The sequence below is a fragment of the Trachurus trachurus genome, assembly GCF_905171665.1.
Source record: "Trachurus trachurus genome assembly, chromosome: 19".
NCBI lineage: Eukaryota > Metazoa > Chordata > Actinopteri > Carangiformes > Carangidae > Trachurus > Trachurus trachurus.
Window position 1 is genome coordinate 1,503,942 of NC_139913.1, and position 24,590 is coordinate 1,528,531.

General features: G+C 42.6%; 3 protein-coding genes across 4 annotated transcripts in view; all 3 read right to left on the reverse strand.

The window, feature by feature from the left end:
* hlfb (HLF transcription factor, PAR bZIP family member b) overlaps window positions 1-24,590 on the reverse strand; it is a 353,334-nt gene that overhangs the window by 210,132 nt on the left and 118,612 nt on the right. The gene's annotated exons all lie outside the window — the stretch shown is intronic.
* LOC311003119 (scavenger receptor cysteine-rich type 1 protein M130-like) lies at window positions 7,532-15,407 on the reverse strand (the record flags this gene model as incomplete). Its single annotated transcript, XM_083994804.1, has 6 exons — window positions 7,532-7,558; window positions 11,181-11,302; window positions 11,392-11,706; window positions 14,309-14,593; window positions 14,683-14,997; window positions 15,401-15,407. The coding sequence occupies 6 exons, from the start codon at window positions 15,405-15,407 to the stop codon at window positions 7,532-7,534; spliced, it is 1,071 nt and encodes a 356-aa protein (XP_083850930.1).
* The window catches only part of LOC311003120 (scavenger receptor cysteine-rich type 1 protein M130-like), a gene marked incomplete at both ends in the record, with an annotated part of 33,370 nt that continues 26,716 nt past the window's right edge, over window positions 17,937-24,590 (reverse strand). Inside the window, 3 exons of the mRNA XM_083994805.1 lie at window positions 17,937-18,085; window positions 20,810-21,088; window positions 21,178-21,492. Of these exons, the coding sequence (XP_083850931.1) occupies window positions 17,937-18,085; window positions 20,810-21,088; window positions 21,178-21,492 (743 nt within the window). The remainder of the gene's footprint in view (window positions 18,086-20,809; window positions 21,089-21,177; window positions 21,493-24,590) is intronic.

Sequence of the window (24,590 nt, forward strand, 5' to 3'; positions counted from 1 at the left end):
AATGGACTCGTTGCTGTTAATTTTGTTCTTTAGCTATTTAAACTGAAAATACACATTTCCCCATTTTGGTCATGTTGAACACATTGTTTTACACGTATCCTAAACTACTGAGGCTCTTCTCAACCATTTCACACCATTAAACCCGCTGTTTACATGTTCTACTCCTCAGCTAATTTTTCTCTCTTTTTCTTTCTTTCTGTCTTTCTTTCTTCTGCCCCTTCATCTGTATTTTAACTTCTTTCTTCTATTCTATTTCTGCTATTTCTCAGCTATAATGCCTTTTTGCCATTGCTTTAGCAGTTTCTTCAGCTAATTTAGCGTTGATTCAACAATTTCTTCAGCTCATTCAGCATTGCTTCAGCAACAGCGTTAAGCTGCTTTCAGCATTCACACGCATTTTCTGCAGGAAATGCTATCTTTTTCTAGTTAGTGTGAATGCTGGAAGCATTCACACTATTGTTATTCAAATCTTTATACTTATTATTCTTACTTCTTTCACCCTTTTTCTGCGTTTAACTCCTTCTTCATACTTTGTGCTATTTCAACAATTCATATATCAAAACGTGCAGCTTTTTCAGGACATTTATGCTATTATTTTTCTCTTTCATACTATTTATACTTTTTAAAATATTTAACTTTTTCTGCAATTTTTCTCTCATAGGAAATGAATTGAAACAGTCTTCAAACTCTTAAAATGTTCTGCTTCATTCAGCCTCTAATAGCTTCAGCATACTTTCAGCTACAGACTTCATTCAACTTTTAAACTGTTCACAAACCTTTCAACTATTCAGCTATATCTCAGCTTATTGATATCTTCAACGGTTTCAGATATATGTATAGTTTTAAAATCATAAAAATTTCTGACAAAATTCAGATTTAACATGAAAGTCAATGGGACGGAATGTTCGGACGTTGGCAGTTGGTAGAGTGACAGAGGGTCTAAAAATCCTCTCACATTTTTCTCTCTATCCTGTCAGCACGGCCACAGATTACACTCTACACACATAATTTCCGCCACGTTTGTAGACAAGCTCATCCTCGATCTCTTCATGTGCTCAAAAAACCAGAGAGACGAACACAATTTAAACTCTGAGCCTCTGAGTGCGGCCAGTTCCCTCTCCTCCTCTCATTGACTCCCATTCAAGTGTAGGCGCTGATTTTCTAAACATCCCAAAGTTTCCAACCTGCGTCACAATCAACAATTTTTACTCTAGAAACACCAAAGTGACATGGACGCGTTCAGCAAGGTCTTATGGTTCGGAAAATGTAAACCTTTTGCTCGTACTAAGTACAGATTTGTCGTACAGTAGATCTGTTTGAGGGTGTCACAGAGCAGTTAAAGCCTATGATTAAAGCTGCCACCATGCCTTAAAGCCACCAGCCAACAGTTACATGGTAACCTCAACATGGCAACCTCACCATGGTAACCTCACCCTGGTAACCTCACCATGGTAACCTCACCATGGTAACCTCACCATGGCAACGCACACACATTCTCTCTGTCTGACTGTCTGTCGGTCATACACACACACACACACACAAATGGACACACACTAACTACCACACACACACACACACACACACACATCCAACACACACACACACACACACACACACACACACACAAATGGACACACACTACCACACACACACACACACACACACACACACACACACAAATGGACACACACTCACCACGCATACACATCCAACACACACACACACACACACACAAATGGACGCACACTCACCATGCATACACATCCAACACACACACACAAATGGACACACACTAACTACTACACACACACACACACACACACACACACACACACACACCATACACACACATCCAACACACACACACACACACACACACACAAATGGACACACACACACACACACAAATGGAGACACACTCACCATACACACACACCCAACACACACACACCATACACACACACCCAACACACACACACAAATGGACACACTCACCATGCATACACATCCAACACACACACACAAATGGACACACACACACACACACACATCCAACACACACACACACACACACACACAAATGGACACACACTAACTACCACACACACACAAACACACACACGCACACACACACACACACACACCCAACAAACAAACCACTTACCAAACACATACACAATTTACACAATTACACACAAACAGACACACATGCACACACAACAAACACACACACACAAATGGACACACACACACACACATCCAACACACACACACACAAATGGACACACACTAACTACCACACACACACACAAACACACACCATGGCAACGCACACACATTCTCTCTCAGTCTGTCTGTCAGTCACACACACACACACAAATGGACACACACACTCACCATACACACACATCCAACACACACACACACACAAATTGACACACACTAACTCTATCTATCTATCTATCTATCTATCTATCTATCTATCTATCTATCTATCTATCTATCGTGCTCTGTCTACCCTCTTCTCTCTGTCTTCCACACTCTCTGTCCTATCTATCTCCTACCTCCTACTCTATTTCTTTCTTTCTTTCAAACCCTATGTCTCTTTTTTCTCTCTTTTTCTTTCTTTCTGTCTTTCTTTCTTCTACCCCTTCATCTGTATTTTAACTTCTTTCTTTATTTCTTTCTTCTTTGTTTCTACCCCATTTCTTTCTTTCTTTCGCCCATAGAAAGACATTCATCTCTCAGTCTTCAACTTTTATATTTTAGCTTTAGCCTTTTTCAACATTGCCTAAGCAGTTTCTTCAGCTAACTCAGCATTGTTTTAACAATTTCTTCAGCTCATTCAGCAATAGCGTTCAGCTGCTTTCAGCATTCACACGCATTTTCTGCAGGAAATGCTATCTTTTTCTAGTTATTATTATTCTTACGTCTTTCACCCTTTTTCTGCGTTTAACTCCTTCTTCATACTTTGTGCTATTTCAACAATTCATATATCAAAACGTGCAGCTTTCTCAGGACATTTATGCTACTATTTTTCTCTTTTCAACTATTTATACTTTTTAAAATATTTAACTTTTTCTGCAATTTTTTTCCCATAGGAATACATTGAAACAGTCTTCAAACTCTTCAAATCTTCTGCTTCATTCAGCCTCTAATAGCTTCAGCATACTTTCAGCTACAGACTTCATTCAACTTTTAAACTGTTCACAAACCTTTCAACTATTCAGCTATATCTCAGCTTATTGATATCTTCAACAGTTTCAGATATATGTATAGTTTTAAAATCATTAAAATTTCTGACAAAATTCAGATTTAACATGAAAGTCAATGGGACGGAATGTTCGGACGTTGGCAGTTGGTAGAGTGACAGAGGGTCTAAAAATCCTCTCACATTTTTCTCTCTATCCTGTCAGCACGGCCACAGATTACACTCTACACACATAATTTCCGCCACGTTTGTAGACAAGCTCATCCTCGATCTCTTCATGTGCTCAAAAAACCAGAGAGACGAACACAATTTAAACTCGGAGCCTCTGAGTGTGGCCAGTTCCCTCTCTCCTCTCATTGACTCCCATTCAAAAGTAGGCTCTGATTTTCTAAACGTCCCAAAGTTTCCAACCTGCGACACAATCAACAATTTTTACTCTAGAAATACCAAATTGACATGGACGCGTTCAGCAAGGTCTTATGGTTCGGAAAATGTAAACCTTTTGCTCGTACTAAGTACAGATTTGTCGTACATTAGATCTGTTTGAGGGTGTCACAGAGCAGTTAAAGCCTATGGTTAAAGCTGCCACCATGCCATAAAACCACCAGCCAACAGTTACATGGTAACCTCAACATGGCAACCTCACCATGGTAACCTCACCATGGCAACGTCACCATGGCAACGCACACACATTCTCTCTGTCTGACTGTCTGTCGGTCACACACACAAATGGACACACACTGACCATACACACATATCCAACACACACACACACACACATGGACACACACTGACCATACACACATATCCAACACACACACACACACAAATGGACACACACTAACTACCACACACACACACACACACACATCCAACACACATACACACAAATGGACACACACTAACTACTACACACACACACAAATGGACACACACACATACACACAAATGGACACACACTCACCATACACACACATCCAACACACACACACACACACACATACACAATTTACACAATTACACACAAACAGACACACAATTACACACAACAAACACACACACAAATGGACACACACTAACCATACACAAACAGACACACACACGTCCAACACACACACATTTCATACAGTTGTCAGGTCAGAACTTTTTGTATATCTTCCTCACACACACACACACACACACACACACACACACACACACACACACACACACACACACACACACACACACACACACACAAATGGACACACACTCACCATACACACACATCCAACACACACACACACACAAATGGACACACACTCACCATGCATACACATCCAACACACACAAATGGACACACACTAACTACTACACACACACACACACACACACACACACACACACACACACACACACACACACACACACACACACACAAATGGACATACACTCACCATACGCACACATCCAACACACACACACATACACAATTTACACAATTACACACAAACAGACACACAATTACACACAACAAACACACACACAAATGGACACACACTAACCATACACAAACAGACACACACGTCCAACACACACACATTTCATACAGTTGTCAGGTCAGAACTTTTTGTATATCTTCCTCACACACACACACACACACACACACACACACACACACACACACACACACACACACACACACACACACACACACACACACACACACACACACACACACACACTTTTCCTACAGTTGTCTGACTGTTTTGTATGTACCTCTCTATCTTCCTGTTGTAGTTAATGGACTCGTTGCTGTTAATTTTGTTCTTTAGCTATTTAAACTGAAAATACACATTTCCCCATTTTGGTCATGTTGAACACATTGTTTTACACGTATCCTAAACTACTGAGGCTCTTCTCAACCATTTCACACCATTAAACCCGCTGTTTACATGTTCTACTCCTCAGCTAATTTTTCTCTCTTTTTCTTTCTTTCTGTCTTTCTTTCTTCTACCCCTTCATCTGTATTTTAACTTCTTTCTTCTATTCTATTTCTGCTATTTCTCAGCTATTATGCCTTTTTTCCATTGCTTTAGCAGTTTCTTCAGCTAATTTAGCGTTGATTCAACAATTTCTTCAGCTCATTCAGCATTGCTTCAGCAATAGCGTTCAGCTGCTTTCAGCATTCACACGCATTTTCTGCAGGAAATGCTATCTTTTTCTAGTTATTTTTCCACTTCCGGCCAACTTTCGGTTCGCTACTAGTCCTGCAACTCGAAGAGTTGCAGGACATATTACATATCAAAACGTGCGTCCTGATCGGGATCGGTGTGCTATTACTTTTCTCAACAGTGTACGAATTATTCGCGACGCAAGTCGCGAAAAACCGTGCAAAATTTTTGCATTGAAATGAATGGGACGGGCGGGAAAAAAAGAGCGAAAAAGACCAATCATTGGAGTTTAACAAACGTCTACTGCTCAGGCATACTTTCACCTAGAGACTTCATTTAAACTTTAAACAGTAGGCACAAGTCTTGTGTATTGGCGTATTACTCCACGTTTTGATAGGTCATATAGTTTTTGATCAATCCCTGTTCAATGACCATGATCATTTTTGGAGAAATTATGAGATTATAATGGGTGTGTATTGGACGGAATGTTCGTGTCAGAGTGCGTGACATTATCGGTTAGAGTGGGAGAGATGCCAGAAAAACTACAGATTTTTTCTCTTTCCAAACTCGGCCCGGCCACAATTTACACTCTACACACATAATTTTTTCAGAATTTGTAAGACAAACTTGTCCTGTCACTCATCATCTGCTCAAAATATCAGAGAGACTTACAGAATTTAAACTCGGAGCCTCTAAGTGCGGCCACGTCTGTCTCTGCTCCTCATTGAGTCCAATACAAATATTTTCTGAGAGAAGCAGAACGGCCTGATGTTTTAAAACTGCCAGCGTCGCCAAAATATTTACTGTAGAAACACCAAATCGTACCAAAAATTTCAGTAAGTCCTTAGAGCAACGTTGATCTGTGTTTTGTTCTGATAGGAGTTACCGTTTTGTCATGCTAAGCCTAAATGTGAGACCGGTGCAGAGGCAGAAAATGGCTCTTTTTCTCCACGTTTCTGTCTGTCTCAGCCTGCGGGGGCCCCTATCGCCGTGGTAACCACCTGGAGTTGCTGTGGTAACCAGGCCAGAGCTCGTTAACTTCATAAACAATCCACCTGCCGCTCGTTTAAATGTTTATAAACACAGACACAGCTAAATCAGACTGACACAGGATGCAGCTCATAGTCACACACACACAGACTCTAGAGCCAGCTTCATGTGATTACAGTCACACACACACACACACACACACACACACACACACACACACACACACACACACACACACACACACACACAGTTAACCTAATGTGATTACAGCTCCTCCATATCAGTGCTTATAGAAAGATGATCATGTGTCTGTCTGATCAGCTCTGTCTTGACCTTAAGATCGTGGGTTTGATTCCCATGTTGACAGAGATGGCACAACCCGCAGTAGCTCCCGTGGCCCATTCAAAATTTCCCGAGAGGAAATTTTCTAGTTTCAGCTGCAGTTCACCTGCACAGCGACTGGCTCCTCCCACCAACCTGACAGACTCTGAACACAGAGAAGAGAGTGAAGAGTAAAAGAAGTGAGTTTGATTCAAACAGAAATGAAGCAAATCCAAACTGTAGCTCCACTTGTACCTGAGCAGGTGAGTCCAACAGCTTTGCCAGGTGAGCAGCTGGTTCTAGTTGAGCCTGAGCTTCTACAGTCCAGGAGAGCTGACTCATGGCCTCCACACTGGAACTCTTTGGTCCACATTGGAGCCTCCACTACTCCATAGAGCGCCCCCTGGAGGACTGAAGGAGCCCCACAGCTAAGCTCCCTACAGACCACCTCTGCATCCTGCTGGTCAAAGTCATCTTCACACACTGAGGACCACCACTGGTCAGACTGGTTGGACTTGACCTCCAGTCTGCCTGAACACACACTGGTCCCATTCACCAGCCTGACAGAGTCTGCAGAGAGAGACACAACATTTAAACTTTGATCCTGACCTTTATTTACTGTCATATCAACTTTAAAGTCATCAGCATGTGTCCAGAAATGAGTTCCTTCTCTGTCCCCAACACAACCACTAAAGAAACTCACAGTCCAGCTCTTGAGTCAAAGACTCAAGTCAACCAACGGTCTGGACTTCAACATCTTCACAGAAACAACTTTAACATCATTAGTCAAGCGACCTCGTTAGTCCGCTTTTTTCCACTTTTCCGTTTTACAATTAAATTTAATCAAAATTCAGACTTACCGCAGCTTCCGCATTGTTCCGTTCTGGGTCAGAGAACACAACAGTAGAGGGACTCTGAGGTGTTTGTCCTCTGACCCGGAAAGGAACAATGCGGAAGCTGCGGTAAGTCTGAATTTTGATAAAATTTAATTGTAAAGGTAATTTTTTAATTCAAATGATGGTCAAAATGACATTACTTGTGACCACAGAACAATTTTAAAATGAGTCTAGAGCCCATTAATGAAATTTGAAAAAATGATCCTTGAACAAAAAGAAATATAAACGTCCACACGCTGCAGTTGGGAGCATGGATGGTATGAAATGAACTGATCATAGGAGACCTGATATCTGAGGTAAACCTTGATTACGACTGGAAATGCCCTTTAACATCATCAGTCAAGCAACCTTGTTAGTCCACTTTAAAGGAGCATTAACTCAAATACAGCAGTAATAGCATAAAATAAGCTGAAATATGCAAAAGATAGGTCGGGGGGAGCCATAACTAAATTTACAAAGAAAATAGCCAACAGTGTAGTGTTGTGATATTTACCCCAAAATCATATATTGCCATAATGTTTGGGATATTGACATTTGCCTTAGACATATGATAAGCTTGTGACAATCAGTTTAATAATGAAGCATATAATCAACTTTTATATATATAATTGGTGTAATTACTGTGTTTTGCTCTTACAGCCCAGAGAATGACACATGACAGGGGGAATCAATTTGTGGTGAATATCGCTAGTATATAGATTTTTTTTTTTTTTTTTTTTGAAGACGTTTGTTTAGGCGGCGGCCCTTTTGTTGTTAAGGCAGAAACCCTGGCGTTAGCACAAAATTATTTTAACGGCACATTAATGCGGGCCACTCCGTAGTTTTGGAAAACAGAGAGGCTGCTTCTCTCCAGGTGTGTGTGTGTGTGTGTGTGTGTGTGTGTGTGTGTGTGTGTGTGTGTGTGTGTGTGTGTGTGTGTGTGTGTGTGTGTGTGTTACTACGGGGGTGCGCCATCTTGTTACAGAAAACCTGCATGTTTTTTCTCCTCATGTCCTACACTAGAGAACTTGTTCTTCTCATCAACAAACGAGGCTGCTCTCTCTCTGACAGCTGATTTCTAAATACCATAAAGCATTACATGTATGGAGGAGAGACGCCCACTTGTTTATATCTGATATGCTCCGCCACTGGCTCCATCTAGTGGCTGAATTAAGAATTTGGATTTGCGTTAATGCTCCTTTAATCATATCTAAAGAGTCATGTGATGTGATTTGCTGCCACAGATGAAATAAATTCATGAGGAGTCTCTGACGTCTTTACAGCAGAAATAAACCAGAGAGAAATCTGTCAAAATCTAAAGAATGAGATCTGTCAGAGATGATGAGCTCAAAGAGACTGAAGTGTTAAAACTGTTGATGTTAAAGCAGATATCAGTGGAATGTTTTTGTTAATATAAGTCCTAAATAGTCCTATTTTCCGTCAGCAATCACTTACATGAAGTATTTCAGCCTAAACACGAGTCTCTCCGTCACTCTGCTCTGCTGTAACCCGAGGAGAAAATTTTCCTTGTGGGATACAAGTGTTATCCAATGAGGAGAGAGAACGGCATGAAGGGCTGTGTGTGCAGCCAAGGGATGCGCGTGAATGTGGTGAGGTAGCACGAGGACCAATTGATGCCTGACAAGGGCGGGGGCTGCTAACTCATGGTGCGTTCAAAGAAACTCGTACTTTGTGTTTTTCCTTCCTGTGAAGTCATACCAGTTCGATCTGGTACGAGTTCACGGGTCGGAAGTTACGAGTGGCCGTTATAGGGAACTTTCACAGACAACAGGATGGTAAAAACACGAGCTACGGGTTACCTGGAACGCTACCAAGTCGTAGTTGTGACTTGAAGCTGTAACTTACGGTTTCAAAAGCCTGCCTTGAACGCAGCATTAGCCGAAACGGCCGTGAAGCTGATATCTGCTTTAAAGAAAATAATGATGGAGGAACGACAGTGAGAGAGTAAGATGACTCACTACAGTGAAGGCTTCCTATCCACCTTTTTCCGAACGTCAAAAACGTAGCCTGTTTTGCCGGTTTTGCTCTTCCGGTGGAATTTTATGTTTATGTTTCCATGGTTTCGGTAGTCGCGGTAAATGCATGGATTTCTTTTTTTTTTTTTTTCTCAATGAAAATCTGTAAAACGCATGGATCATCACAGCAGCTTTTAACAGTGGATATCACACAGACTGACATCCGTGTTAGAAGCCAGCGTTAATAGATCCATGCGTTTACCGCAACTATGACAACGACTGAAAACCATGGAAACGTAAACGTACAATTCCACCAAACCGGCAAAACCGGAAGCCGGTTTTGACCATAGATGACGTTCGGAAACTGGATAGGACATAGAGCTTTCTTCATTATTTAAAGCAGAACTATGCAACTTGGCCGGAAATAGCTCGCTCCTTCGTTGGTTTCTCTTTTTTTCCCTCTCCGGGGCTCCCCCACAGTTCTGGGAGGCACATGTCACTGTCGTAAAAAAAAACTCGCCGCCCCACCTCCTCCACCCCCTCCCTACACGTGCTTGTGTTTACTGCTGAAGGTAGAGAGCGGTGTTTGCTAAGCACGGAGCTAATGCTAACACGGAGCTAACGCTAACACGGAGCTAACGCTAATACGGCCACACACAGACAAAGACACAAAGACACAGACATACACACACACATGAATAAAGGTTCCAAAACGCGAAGGCGTGTGTGTGTGTGTCATGATGTATTACATTATCTTATAAAAGATCCATGGTGTGTGTGTGTCTGTTAGCATTAGCTCCGTGTTAGCCACAAGCCGAACTTCATCAGTACAAACATGTTTCCATGGTTTCCTCCGACTTTCCAAACTCAAACCAATCACGATTCATGACATGCATGACGTCATCTGCGTTCTTATCTCGTACTGCCGTAAGGCAGTTTCTCGCGATAGTTCTATCCATTGATGAGATTTACACCGAGACGGAGGACTGATCTTGCAAGTGCGGTTTTCAGCCAGTGGGGGGGGGGTGAGCGCATTGGCCTAGACCCCATTCACCTCATAATAGGTCACTCTACCATCACAGTGACTCTGAGCCACAATAATTACAGCCGAAATACTGCATAGTTCTGCTTTAACATACATGTGTTCTGTTTCTCTCCAGCCCTGATCAGGGAGCTGCCTACACCTGTACATGCAGGAAGACCATGGTCTGTCTGTGTGTGTGTGTGTGTGTGTGTGTGTGTGTGTGTGTGTGTGTGTGTGTGTGTGTGTGTGTGTGTGTGTGTGTGTGTGTGTGTGTGTGTGTGAGTGAGAGAGAGAGAGATGTTACATGATGTAACATGTTGACATATTAAATGTCTTGTTTTCAGACCTTCACTCACTTAAATACAAAAATAACATGTTACTGAACATTTCTGCCTCCACAACAAAAGAAGGAAGACACTGAACCTGACTGTCACTGATGATGTCACTGATGGACTTACCTGAACAGGTGATCTCCACGGTGGAGGAAGAGGAACCTGGTGATGAACACTCCCTCAGGGTAGATCCAGACTGAATACAGTCAGTGTCGATCATCCACACAGACCTCTCTGAGGACTCCTCTCTTCTTCTTGTTGAAACAACAGAGCCACAGTCCAGATCTCTACAGGCTACAGATGATGCCTTCAGGTTCCAGATGTAGATGAAGCCGCCGGTGTCCACTGGTCTCCACTCTCCTTGTTTCACCTGCAGTTCACCTGCACAGCGACTGGCTCCTCCCACCAACCTGACAGACTCTGAACACAGAGAAGAGAGTGAAGAGTAAAAGAAGTGAGTTTGATTCAAACAGAAATGAAGCAAATCCAACCTGTAGCTCCACTTGTACCTGAGCAGGTGAGTCCAACAGCTTTGCCAGGTGAGCAGCTGGTTCTAGTTGAGCCTGAGCTTCTACAGTCCAGGAGAGCTGACTCATGGCCTCCACACTGGAACTCTTTGGTCCACATTGGAGCCTCCACTGCTCCATAGAGCGCCCCCTGGAGGACTGAAGGAGCCCCACAGCCAAGCTCCCTACAGACCACCTCTGCACCCTGCTGGTCAAAGTCATCTTCACACACTGAGGACCACCACTGGTTAGACTGGTTGGACTTGACCTCCAGTCTGCCTGAACACACACTGGTCCCATTCACCAGCCTGACAGAGTCTGCAGAGAGAGACACAACATTTAAACTTTGATCCTGACCTTTATTTACTGTCACATCAACTTTAAAGTCATCAGCATGTGTCCAGAAATGAGTTCCTTCTCTGTCCCCAACACAACCATTAAAGAAACTCACAGTTTCACAGCTCTTGAGTCAAAGACTCAAGTCAACCAACGGTCTGGACTTCAACATGAATGAATGAATGAATGAATGAATGAAAATTTGTTTATTTCAGTCAGGTCATTCAAAATGTTCACAGAAACAACTTTAAAGGGCATTTCCAGTCGTAATCAATGTCTGTCTCAGATATCAGGTCACCTATGATCAGTTCATTTTATACCATCCATGCTCCCAACTGCAGCGTGTGGATGTTTTTTCAATATTCATTAATGGACTCCAGAGTAACTTTAAACTTGTTCTGTGGTCGCAAGTAACGTCCTTTTCTTTTTTCAATTAAATTAAATCAAAATTCAGACTTGCCGTGGCTTCGGCATTGTTCCTTTCTGGGTCAGAGAACACAACAGTAGAGGGACTCTGAGGTGTTTGTCCTCTGACCCGGAAAGGAACAATGCGGAAGCTGCGGTAAGTCCGAATTTTGATTAAATTTAATTGTAAAGGTAATTTTTTAATTCAAATGATGGTCAAAATGACGTTACTTGTGACCACAGAACAATTTTAAAATTAGTCCAGAGCCCATTAATGAACATTGAAAAAATGATCCTTGAACAAAAAGAAATATAAACGTCCACACGCTGCAGTTGGGAGCATGGATGGTATGAAATGAACTGATCATAGGAGACCTGATATCTGAGGTAAACATTGATTACGACTGGAAATGCCCTTTAACATCATCAGTCAAGCAACCTTGTTAGTCCACTTTAAAGGAGCATTAACGCAAATACAGCAGTAATAGCATAAAATAAGCTGAAATATGCAAAAGATAGGTCGGGGGGAGCCATAACTAAATTTACAAAGAAAATAGCCAACAGTGTAGTGTTGTGATATTTACCCCAAAATCATATATTGCCATAATGTTTGGGATATTGACATTTGCCTTAGACATATGATAAGCTTGTGACAATCAGTTTAATAATGAAGCATGTAATCAACTTTTATATATATAATTGGTGTAATTACTGTGTTTTGCTCTTACAGCCCAGAGAATGACACATGACAGGGGAAGTAGCAGTTACACACGGGGACTGAGTGTACTGGTTGTTTGATAAACAACTGGGATATTATCTGGTCTTCATACCTAGTGTAACTGTGATAGTCAGCTGACGCAGGGGAAAGCTGACGAATGCGGGGGGTTTGTGTCTTGTCCTTTTCCCTCTCTCTTGTCCCTTGTTTAATAGGAGCTATCAACAGCTGATCGGTGCCAAGCATGAGATTGGGGTCAGACACGAGGTCATGGCGTATGGACTCCAGCAATCGCGGAAATCGCGCCCTATAAGTTTCGGTTTTACCACGCACTGCTGTTATGCATGTGCGCTTCTCTGTGCTGTGTGTGTGAGAGAGGATGCCAATACAGAGCAGCACTATGCGGAGATGAATGAACGGAACGATCTGGATTTGCGATTAATGGATTTGGATTTGCGTTAATGCTCCTTTAATCGACAGGAGTATCTAAAGAGTCATGTGATGTGATTTGCTGCCACAGATGAAATAAATTCATGAGGAGTCTCTGACGTCTTTACAGCAGAAATAAACCAGAGAGAAATCTGTCAAACTCTAAAGAATGAGATCTGTCAGAGATGATGAGCTCAAAGAGACTGAAGTGTTAAAACTGTTGATGTTAAAGAAAATAATGATGGAGGAACGACAGTGAGAGAGTAAGATGACTCACTACAGTGAAGGCTTCCTATCCACCTTTTTCCGAACGTCAAAAACGTAGCCTGTTTTGCCGGTTTTGCTCTTCCGGTGGAATTTTATGTTTATGTTTCCATGGTTTCGGTAGTCGCGGTAAATGCATGGATTTCTTTTTTTTTTTTTTTCTCAATGAAAATCTGTAAAACGCATGGATCATCACAGCAGCTTTTAACAGTGGATATCACACAGACTGACATCCATGTTAGAAGCCAGCGTTAATAGATCCATGCGTTTACCGCAACTATGACAACGACTGAAAACCATGGAAACGTAAACGTACAATTCCACCAAACCGGCAAAACTGGAAGCTGGTTTTGACCATATATGACGTTCGGAAACTTGTGGATAGGACATAGAGCTTTCTTCATTATTTAACATACATGTGTTCTGTTTCTCTCCAGCCCTGATCAGGGAGCTGCCTACACCTGTACATGCAGGAAGACCATGGTCTGTCTGTGTGTGTGTGTGTGTGTGTGTGTGTGTGTGTGTGTGTGTGTGTGTGTGTGTGTGTGTGTGTGTGTGTGTGTGTGTGTGTGTGTGTGTGTGTGTGTGTGTGTGAGTGAGAGAGAGAGAGATGTTACATGATGTAACATGTTGACATATTAAATGTCTTGTTTTCAGACCTTCACTCACTTAAATACAAAAATAACATGTTACTGAACATTTCTGCTTCTGCAACAAAGGAAAGAAGACACTGAACCTGACTGTCACTGATGATGTCACTGATGGACTTACCTGAACAGGTGATCTCCACGGTGGAGGAAGAGGAACCTGGTGATAAACACTCCCTCAGGGTAGATCCAGACTGAACACAGTCAGTGTCGATCCTCCACACAGACCTCTCTGAGGACTCCTCTCTTCTTCTTCTTGTTGAAACAGCAGAGCCACAGTCCAGCTCTCTACAGGCTACAGATGCTGCCTTCAGGTTCCAGTACCTGTTGCCCACTGGTCTCCACTCTCCTTGTTTCAGCTGCAGTTGACCTGCACAGCGACTGGCTCCTCCCACCAACCTGACAGACTCTGAACACAGAGAAGAGAGTGAAGAGTCAAAGAAGTGAGTTTGATTCAAACAGAAATGAAGCAAATCCAAACTGTAGCTCCACTTGTACCTGAGCAGGTGAGTCCAACAGCTTTGCCAGGTGAGCAGCTGGTTCTAGTTGAGCCTGAGCTTCTACAGTCCAGGAGAGCTGACTCGTTGCCTCCACACTGGAACTCTTTGGTCCACATTGGAGCCTCCACTGCTCCATAGAGCGCCCCCTGGAGGACTGAAGGAGCCCCACAGCCAAGCTCCCTACAGACCACCTCTGCATCCTGCTGGTCAAAGTCATCTTCACACACTGAGGACCACCACTGGTCAGACTGGTTGGACTTGACCTCCAGTCTGCCTGAACACACACTGGTCCCATTCACCAGCCTGACAGAGTCTGCAGAGAGAGACACAACATTTAAACTTTGATCCTGACCTTTATTTACTGTCATATCAACTTTAAAGTCACCAGCATGTGTCCAGAAATGAGTTCCTTCTCTGTCCCCAACACAACCATTAAAGAAACTCACAGTCCAGCTCTTGAGTCACAGACTCAAGTCAACCAATGCTGTGGACTTCAACATGAATGAATGAATGAATGAATGAATGAATGAATGAATGAATGAATGAATGAATGAATGAATGAATGAATGAATGAATGAATGAATGAATGGATGAAAATTTGTTTATTTCAGTCAGGTCATTCAAAATGTTCACAGAAACAACTTTAAAGGGCATTTCCAGTCGTAATCAATGTCTGTCTCAGATATCAGGTCACCTATGATCAGTTCATTTTATACCATCCATGCTCCCAACTGCAGTGTGTGGATGTTTTTTCAATATTCATTAATGGACTCCAGAGTAACTTTAAACTTGTTCTGTGGTCGCAAGTAACGTCCTTTTCTTTTTTCAATTAAATTAAATCAAAATTCAGACTTGCCGTGGCTTCGGCATTGTTCATTTCTGGGTCAGAGAACACAACAGTAGAGGGACTCTGAGGTGTTTGTCCTCTGACCCAGAAAGAAACAATGCGGAAGCTGCGGTAAGTCCGAATTTTGATTAAATTTAATTGTAAAGGTAATTTTTTAATTCAAATGATGGTCAAAATGACGTTACTTGTGACCACAGAACAATTTTAAAATTAGTCCAGAGCCCATTAATGAACATTGAAAAAATGATCCTTGAACAAAAAGAAATATAAACGTCCACACGCTGCAGTTGGGAGCATGGATGGTATGAAATGAACTGATCATAGGAGACCTGATATCTGAGGTAAACATTGATTACGACTGGAAATGCCCTTTAACATCATCAGTCAAGCAACCTTGTTAGTCCACTTTAGAGGAGCATTAACGCAAATACAGCAGTAATAGCATAAAATAAGCTGAAATATGCAAAAGATAGGTCGGGGGGAGCCATAACTAAATTTACAAAGAAAATAGCCAACAGTGTAGTGTTGTGATATTTACCCCCAAATCATATATTGCTATAATGTTTGGGATATTGACATTTGCCTTAGACATATGATAAGCTTGTGACAATCAGTTTAATAATGAAGCATGTAATCAACTTTTATATATATAATTGGTGTAATTACTGTGTTTTGCTCCTACAGCCCAGAGAATGACACATGACAGGGGAAGTAGCAGTTACACACGGGGACTGAGTGTACTGGTTGTTTGATAAACAACTGGGATATCTGGTAGGGCTGCCACGATTAGTCGACTAGTCACGACTACGTCGACTATTAAAATCGTCGACAACTAATTTAATAGTCGATGCGTCGTTTTTTTTGTTTTTTTTTAACTTAGTTTTTCTCTCAAAACTGCTGGGGCACCTTCCACACACGCACCCACCGCTGCAGCCGCCCACCACACACACACACACACACACACACACACACACACACGTGCACTCACTCACTCAAGGTGAGTTTACAGGTGTTCTCTCTCTTTTCTCTCTCTACCTGTCTTGTCCCTCATCAAGCGGCACCGGTGTAACCCCCCGCCCCCCCCCGCCGTCGCCACCACCACCACCGCCGCTCCTCTCCCTCTCTCTCTCTCTCTCTCTCTCTCTCTGTGTCATTTTAAATGAGAAGCGGTAGCCTACTAAGAGCGGTACCGCTGCTCCATCGTTTTAAATCACGGACTGAAAAACAGCCGTTCCTCATTTAAAAATAAAACCGCGGACTTATATTGGAACGTTACCGCGTCTGGTCACAGCGTCCTCGTCACGTAATGAGCGCTCATCTTAAAGTGGAGGTGAAGCAGCCAGCCAATTTAACATAATTCATTAAATGTATTTCCAGTGTGCTTAAACTTAGACAAACTAACACATGAAACACAAGCATTTAGGAGAAAATGCGAGTTGAAAATTGCATTTTTTAGCTAGTGCGCCGCCATCTTGTCGTTCGACTGTCCGTGACGTCACGGTGTTGGTTGCCTCCGCTGGCTGACAGCCACAGACGGTGAAAGTGAAGGACATAGCTACTACAGAGACGGTAAAACATGACACTGTGGAGGCACTGGATTAGAACAGACACAGAGGAGACCTCTACTGTGTTGCTCCTTCTGTGAACTAGTTTTACAGTGTTAAAAACTAGAAAAAAACCCTCTTTTTTCATTAACTGCCGCTAAATGAGCCGTCCAGCAGCGGAGCTGTTATCAAGACTCCTCTGCTGATCTTGGTGTGATCATTTCTTACACCATGTTTACATCCAGTCTGGATGTGGTCCAGAGGAAAATTCTGATCAACCCTGAAAGTTGATCATTCACCGGATCAACCGACAATAACCTGACGTTACTCCGACAGTTTTCAGTTTAGCTGCCTCAGCCCGTCCTCCCCCGACCGGCCCACGTTCACACCGTGATAAGCATCAGTCACCGCGGGGAGAGAGGCTGGACCCTCCGCTAGTCCGCTCACACACCGAGGGATCATTCACAACCTCACACACACACACACACACACACACACGCACGCACACACGCGATCTGATGACAATGGTATTAACTGTAATAGCGCCCATCAATAAATAAGAAGGGAAAAATCTCTGATCTCATCCTCCACACACCCAGCCCTCAGCAGAAGACTATTCAAACAATAAATATGTATTACCTTTACTCCAGGTGTCCAAAACAGTCAGCAGCAGCAGCAGTCATCCAGCTCCAACAGTTTAATAATCCACCGATATTCCCGTTTACATCGCGTTCCTCATCTATGGCAGCCAGCGCGGTGTTTCATTCATTTGCATTGTGTGAAAAAAAAAAAAAAATTAGCGGCGGCAGCAGCCGTGTTTCTGATCAACCGGGTCTGTGTTGTCCAGTTCCACCGCGTTGTTTACTCCCGGTGCAACGTTACTCCCACACGGACACGGTCCGTGCGGCTCGGACGCGGTGTGTCGGACTGTCTGGACCTCTGGACCGTGGTCTGGACTCGGTACCAGCAGCGGAGAGGCTTCACCATCTCCTCTGTCAGCCTCTCCTCTCCTGTCAGGAGCTGAAGCTAAAGCTAACGCTAACGTTAGCTAAAACTTTTTTTTTCACACAATGCAAATGAATGAAACACCGCGCTGGCTGCGAGGAACGCCATGTAAACGGGAATATCGGTGGATTATTAAACTGTTGGAGCTGGATGACTGCTGCTGCTGCTGACTGTTTTGGACACCTGGAGTAAAGGTAATACATATTTATTGTTTGAATAGTCTTCTGCTGAGGGCTGGGTGTGTGGAGGATGAGATCAGAGATTTTTCCCTTCTTATTTATTGATGGGCGCTATTACAGTTAATACCATTGTCATCAGATCGCGTGTGTGCGTGCGTGTGTGTGTGTGTGTGTGTGAGGTTGTGAATGATCCCTCGGTGTGTGAGCGGACTAGCGGAGGGTCCAGCCTCTCTCCCCGCGGTGACTGATGCTTATCACGGTGTGAACGTGGGCCGGTCGGGGGAGGACGGGCTGAGGCAGCTAAACTGAAAACTGTCGGAGTAAAATCAGGTTGTTGTCGGTTGATCCGGTGAATGATCAACTTTCAGGGTTGATCAGAATTTTCCTCTGGACCACATCCAGACTGGATGTAAACATGGTGTAAGAAATGATCACACCAAGATCAGCAGAGGAGTCTTGATAACAGCTCCGCTGCTGGACGGCTCATTTAGCGGCAGTTAATGAAAAAAGAGGGTTTTTTTTCTAGTTTTTAACACTGTAAAACTAGTTCACAGAAGGAGCAACACAGTAGAGGTCTCCTCTGTGTCTGTTCTAATCCAGTGCCTCCACAGTGTCATGTTTTACCGTCTCTGTAGTAGCTATGTCCTTCACTTTCACCGTCTGTGGCTGTCAGCCAGCGGAGGCAACCAACACCGTGACGTCACGGACAGTCGAACGACAAGATGGCGGCGCACTAGCTAAAAAATGCAATTTTCAACTCGCATTTTCTCCTAAATGCTTGTGTTTCATGTGTTAGTTTGTCTAAGTTTAAGCACACTGGAAATACATTTAATGAATTATGTTAAATTGGCTGGCTGCTTCACCTCCACTTTAACGTGCAAGTCTTCTCTCCCGGCGTAAATCTACGTCAATATTTCCCGGTAGCTTCTCATCACAGTCCGCACCTTGCAGAGTTTGAGCTGCACCTCAGTTTCACTTGTTTTCATTTGACAGTTTCACACAGAACTTTCTGTTGAGTCTTTCCATGTTTCTCCTTCTGTGACAGTAAAAAGGACATTTACATTTTTCCAGACAAGACGATTGTCTTATAAACTATTTGATTTTTTTTAACAGAACGACTCCTATTTACAATGAGCACAAGTTATATTTGATTGATAGGCCTACCAAAACTTTATTATTGTTTACAATTCCTTAGTTTCAGGTGTCCACTTCATTTTATTTAAATGTAGCTATGTTTAATGCCAGAGACAAATGAAGGAAAGACAAAAAACCTTTAAGTATTTATTTTGGTGTTGTTTAGGCCAGTGCCTTATCCTTATTTTACTCAGCTGTTTGCACTTTATGCTACAGTTAAAGCTGCATATTTCATTAAAAGTTTAATGAACTATCTTAATTGTCTTTATTTTTAGTTAGCATATACCTTAAACACTTCAAGCTGAAAGCTAATTATGGTATATAAGAGCAGCTGCATGCTGGTGCGATAAGCTGTATGTTTTACATTCAATTTACGTATGATCCGATTAGTCGACTAATCGAAAAAAATAGTCGGTGACTAGTCGACTATCAAAATAATCGTTTGTGGCAGCCCTAATATCTGGTCTTCATACCTAGTGTAACGGTGATAGTCAGCTGACGCAGGGGAAAGCTGACGAATGCGGGGGGTTTTGTGTCTTGTCCTTTTCCCTCTCTCTTGTCCCTTGTTTAATAGGAGCAATCAACAGCTGATCGGTGCCAAGCATGAGATTGGGGTCAGACACGAGGTCATGGCGTATGGACTCCAGCAATCGCGGAAATCGCGCCCTATAAGTTTCGGTTTTACCACGCACTGCTGTTATGCATGTGCGCTTCTCTGTGCTGTGTGTGTGAGAGAGGATGCCAATACGGAGCAGCACTATGCGGAGATGAATGAACGGAACGATCTGGATTTGCGATTAATGGATTTGGATTTGCGTTAATGCTCCTTTAATCGACAGGAGTATCTAAAGAGTCATGTGATGTGATTTGCTGCCACAGATGAAATAAATTCATGAGGAGTCTCTGACGTCTTTACAGCAGAAATAAACCAGAGAGAAATCTGTCAAACTCTAAAGAATGAGATCTGTCAGAGACGATGAGCTCAAAGAGACTGAAGTGTTAAAACTGTTGATGTTAAAGAAAATAATGATGGAGGAACGACAGTGAGAGAGTAAGATGACTCACTACAGTGAAGGCTTCCTATAGGACATAGAGCTTTCTTCATTATTTAACATACATGTGATCAGGGAGCTGCCTACACCTGTACATGCAGGAAGACCATGGTCTGTGTGTGTGTGTGTGTGTGTGTGTGTGTGTGTGTGTGTGTGTGTGTGTGTGTGTGTGTGTGTGTGTGTGTGTGTGTGTGTGTGTGAGAGAGAGAGATGTTACATGATGTAACATGTTGAGATATTAAATGTCTTGTTTTCAGACCTTCACTCACTTAAATACAAAAATAACATGTGTCTGAACATTTCTGCTTCTGCAACAAAGGAAGAAAATGGAGAAACTAAACCTGACTGTCACTGATGATCTTACCTGAACAGGTGATCTCCACGGTGAAGGAAGAGGAACCTGATGATGAACACTCCCTCAGGGTAAATCCATACTGAACACAGTCATTGATGATCATCCACACAGACCTCTCTGAGGACTCCTCTCTTCTTCTTGTTGAAACAGCAGAGCCACAGTCCAGATCTCTACAGGCTACAGATGCTGCCTTCAGGTTCCAGTAGCTGTCCACTGGTCTCCACTCTCCTCGTTTCACCTGCAGTTCACCTGCACAGCGACTGGCTCCTCCCACCAACCTGACAGACTCTGAACACAGAGAAGAGAGTGAAGAGTAAAAGAAGTGAGTTTGATTCAAACAGAAATGAAGCAAATCCAAACTGTAGCTCCACTTGTACCTGAGCAGGTGAGTCCAACAGCTTTGCCAGGTGAGCAGCTGGTTCTAGTTGAGCCTGAGCTTCTACAGTCCAGGAGAGCTGACTCATGGCCTCCACACTGGAACTCTTTGGTCCACATTGGAGCCTCCACTGCTCCATAGAGCGCCCCCTGGAGGACTGAAGGAGCCCCACAGTCAAGCTCCCTACACACCACCTCTGCATCCTGCTGGTCAAAGTCATCTTCACACATGGAGGACCACCACTGGTTAGACTGGTTGGACTTGACCTCCAGTCTGCCTGAACACACACTGGTCCCATTCACCAGCCTGACAGAGTCTGCAGAGAGAGACACAACATTTAAACTTTGATCCTGACCTTTATTTACTGTCATATCAACTTTAAAGTCATCAGCATGTGTCCAGAAATGAGTTCCTTCTCTGTCCCCAACACAACCATTAAAGAAACTCACAGTCCAGCTCTTGAGTCAAAGACTCAAGTCAACCAATGCTGTGGACTTCAACATGAATGAATGAATGAATGAATGAATGAATGAATGAATGAATGAATGAATGAATGAATGAATGAATGAATGAATGAATGAAAATTTGTTTATGTCAGTTAGGTCGTTCAAAATTTTCACAGAAACAACAGAAACAACTTTAAAGGGCATTTCCAGTCGTAATCAATGTCTATCTCAGATATCAGGTCACCTATGATCAGTTCATTGTATACCATCCATGCTCCCAACTGCAGCGTGTGGACGTTTTTTCAATGTTCATTAATGGACTCTGGAGTAATTTTAAACTTCTTCTGTGGTCGCAAGTAACCTCCTTTTCTTTTTTCAATCAAATTAAATCAAAATTCAGACTTACCGTGGCTTCTGCATTGTTCCTTTCTGGGTCAGAGAACACAACAGTAGAGGGACTCTGAGGTGTTTGTCCTCTGACCCGGAAAGGAACAATGCGAAAGCTGCGGTAAGTCCGAATTTTGATTAAATTTAATTGTAAAGCTAATTTTTTAATTCAAATGATGGTCAAAATGACGTTACTTGTGACCACAGAACAATTTTAAAATGAGTCCAGAGCCCATTAATGAACATTGAAAAAATAATCCTTGAACAAAAACAAATACAGTATAAACGTCCACACGCTGCAGTTGGGAGCATGGATGGTATGAAATGAACTGATCATAGGAGACCTGGTATCTGAGGTAAACAGGGTTCAAAATTAGCGGTCGCCAGTCGCCACTGGCGACTAACTTTGATGCTTTGGCGAGTAAAGGAAGCCGGCTGACTGGCCACTCTGGCGAGTGAAAAAAAATCCAACTACTTCGTTGTTGTTACTGTTCCTCCCGACCCGGCTGTGACGCTTGGGTTGTGAGCCGGTGTCATGCAGATCTTAAAGCTCACAACATGCCGTATAGCAATGATTTGTGACCGATTACAATGCTCGCGCCGCACGTGTGTATTCCTCTCTCTTCAGTCTGGTGTTTGGCTGCACTTTCAATAAGAACAGTTCCATATGAGCGCGATCAGCAGAGACAGAGCACAATGGATGTGGCATTGATCAGATATTGCAGCGCACATGTTTATTTTAACGGCAAAAAAAACATCGCTCCAATTTTTTTTTTTTTTTTTTTGCCGTTAAATAAACATGTGCGCTGCGATATCTGATCAATGGCACATCCATTGTGCTCTGTCTCTGCTGATCGCGCTCATATGGAACTTTTCTTATTGAAAGTGCAGCCAAACACCAGACTGAAGAGAGAGGAACAGCAGCTCCTCTGACAGCTCCTCTGTGGAGCTGCAGGAGAGCTGCCACGTCTTTTTTTTTTTTTTTTTTAATTGCAGCGCCGTTATTACAGGTGATGCACATCTATGTCCGTGTAGGCTACATTTATTGTCTGATCTTCCTTCATGGCGGCTGCTGCACATAATGTCAGTCCTCCTGTGTAACTTTTTGCTGCGAATATGACTGAAGGCACATGAACTCTGCACGTGTCGACATGCCCCGATGAGTTGACGACATAAGGAGCTAATAAATAAATATATATAAATAACTGATAGTATTATTCGGTCAAGTTCTTGTTATAGGTTAATGGTTAAACGGTTAACCATGTGCATCCCTAAAATAAACCTTTTAGGGAAAAAAGGCAAACTTGACTCCTTTATTCCACACAAAAATATGCTAATAGCTATGATAAGTGTTAAAAATGCTTATGAGTGTATTATAACAGTTAAACACAATGAAAAATATACAAAACAGCTATACATAATTTTTGGCCAGTAAAAAATCTTTCTGGCCAGTAGATTTTTAAAGCTCACTAGCCAGTTGGCCAGTGAGCCAAAAAGTTAAGTTTGAACCCTGGAGGTAAACATTGATTACGACTGGAAATGCCCTTTAACATCATCAGTCAAGCAACCTTGTTAGTCCACTTTAAAGGAGCATCAACGCAAATACAGCAGTAATAGCATAAAATAAGCTGAAAAATGCAAAAGATAGGTCGGGGGGAGCCATAACTAAATTTACAAAGAAAATAGCCAACAGTGTAGTGTTGTGATATTTACCCCAAAATCATATATTGCTATAATGTTTGGCATATTGACATTTGCCTTAGACATATGATAAGCTTGTGACAATCAGTTTAATAATGAAGCATATAATCAACTTTTACATATATAATTGGTGTAATTACTGTGTTTTGCTCTTACAGCCCAGAGAATGACATACACATGACAGGGGGAATCAATTTGTGGTGAATATCGCTAGTATATAGATTTTTTTTTTTGAAGAAGAAGAAGACGTTTGTTTAGGCGGTGGCCCTTTTGTTGTTAAGGCAGAAACCCTGGCGTTAAAACAAAATGATTTTAACGGCACATTAATGCGGGCCACTCCGTAGTTTTGGAAAACAGAGAGGCTGCTTCTCTCCAGACGTGTGTGTGTGTGTGCGTGTGTGTGTGTGTTACTACGGGGGGTGCGCCATCTTGTTACAGAAAACCTGCCTGTTTTTTCTCCTCATGTCCTACACTAGAGAACTTGTTCTTCTCATCACCAAACGAGGCTGCTCTCTCTCTGACAGCTGATCTCTAAATACCATAAAGCATAACATGTATGGAGGAGAGACGCCCACTTGTTTATATCTGATATGCTCCGCCACTGGCTCCATCTAGTGGCCGAATTAAGAATTTGGATTTGCGTTAATGCTCCTTTAATCGACAGGAGTATCTAAAGAGTCATGTGATGTGATTTGCTGCCACAGATGAAATAAATTCATGAGGAGTCTCTGACGTCTTTACAGCAGAAATAAACCAGAGAGAAATCTGTCAAACTCTAAAGAATGAGATCTGTCAGAGATGATGAGCTCAAAGAGACTGAAGTGTTAAAACTGTTGATGTTAAAGAAAATAATGATGGAGGAACGACAGTGAGAGAGTAA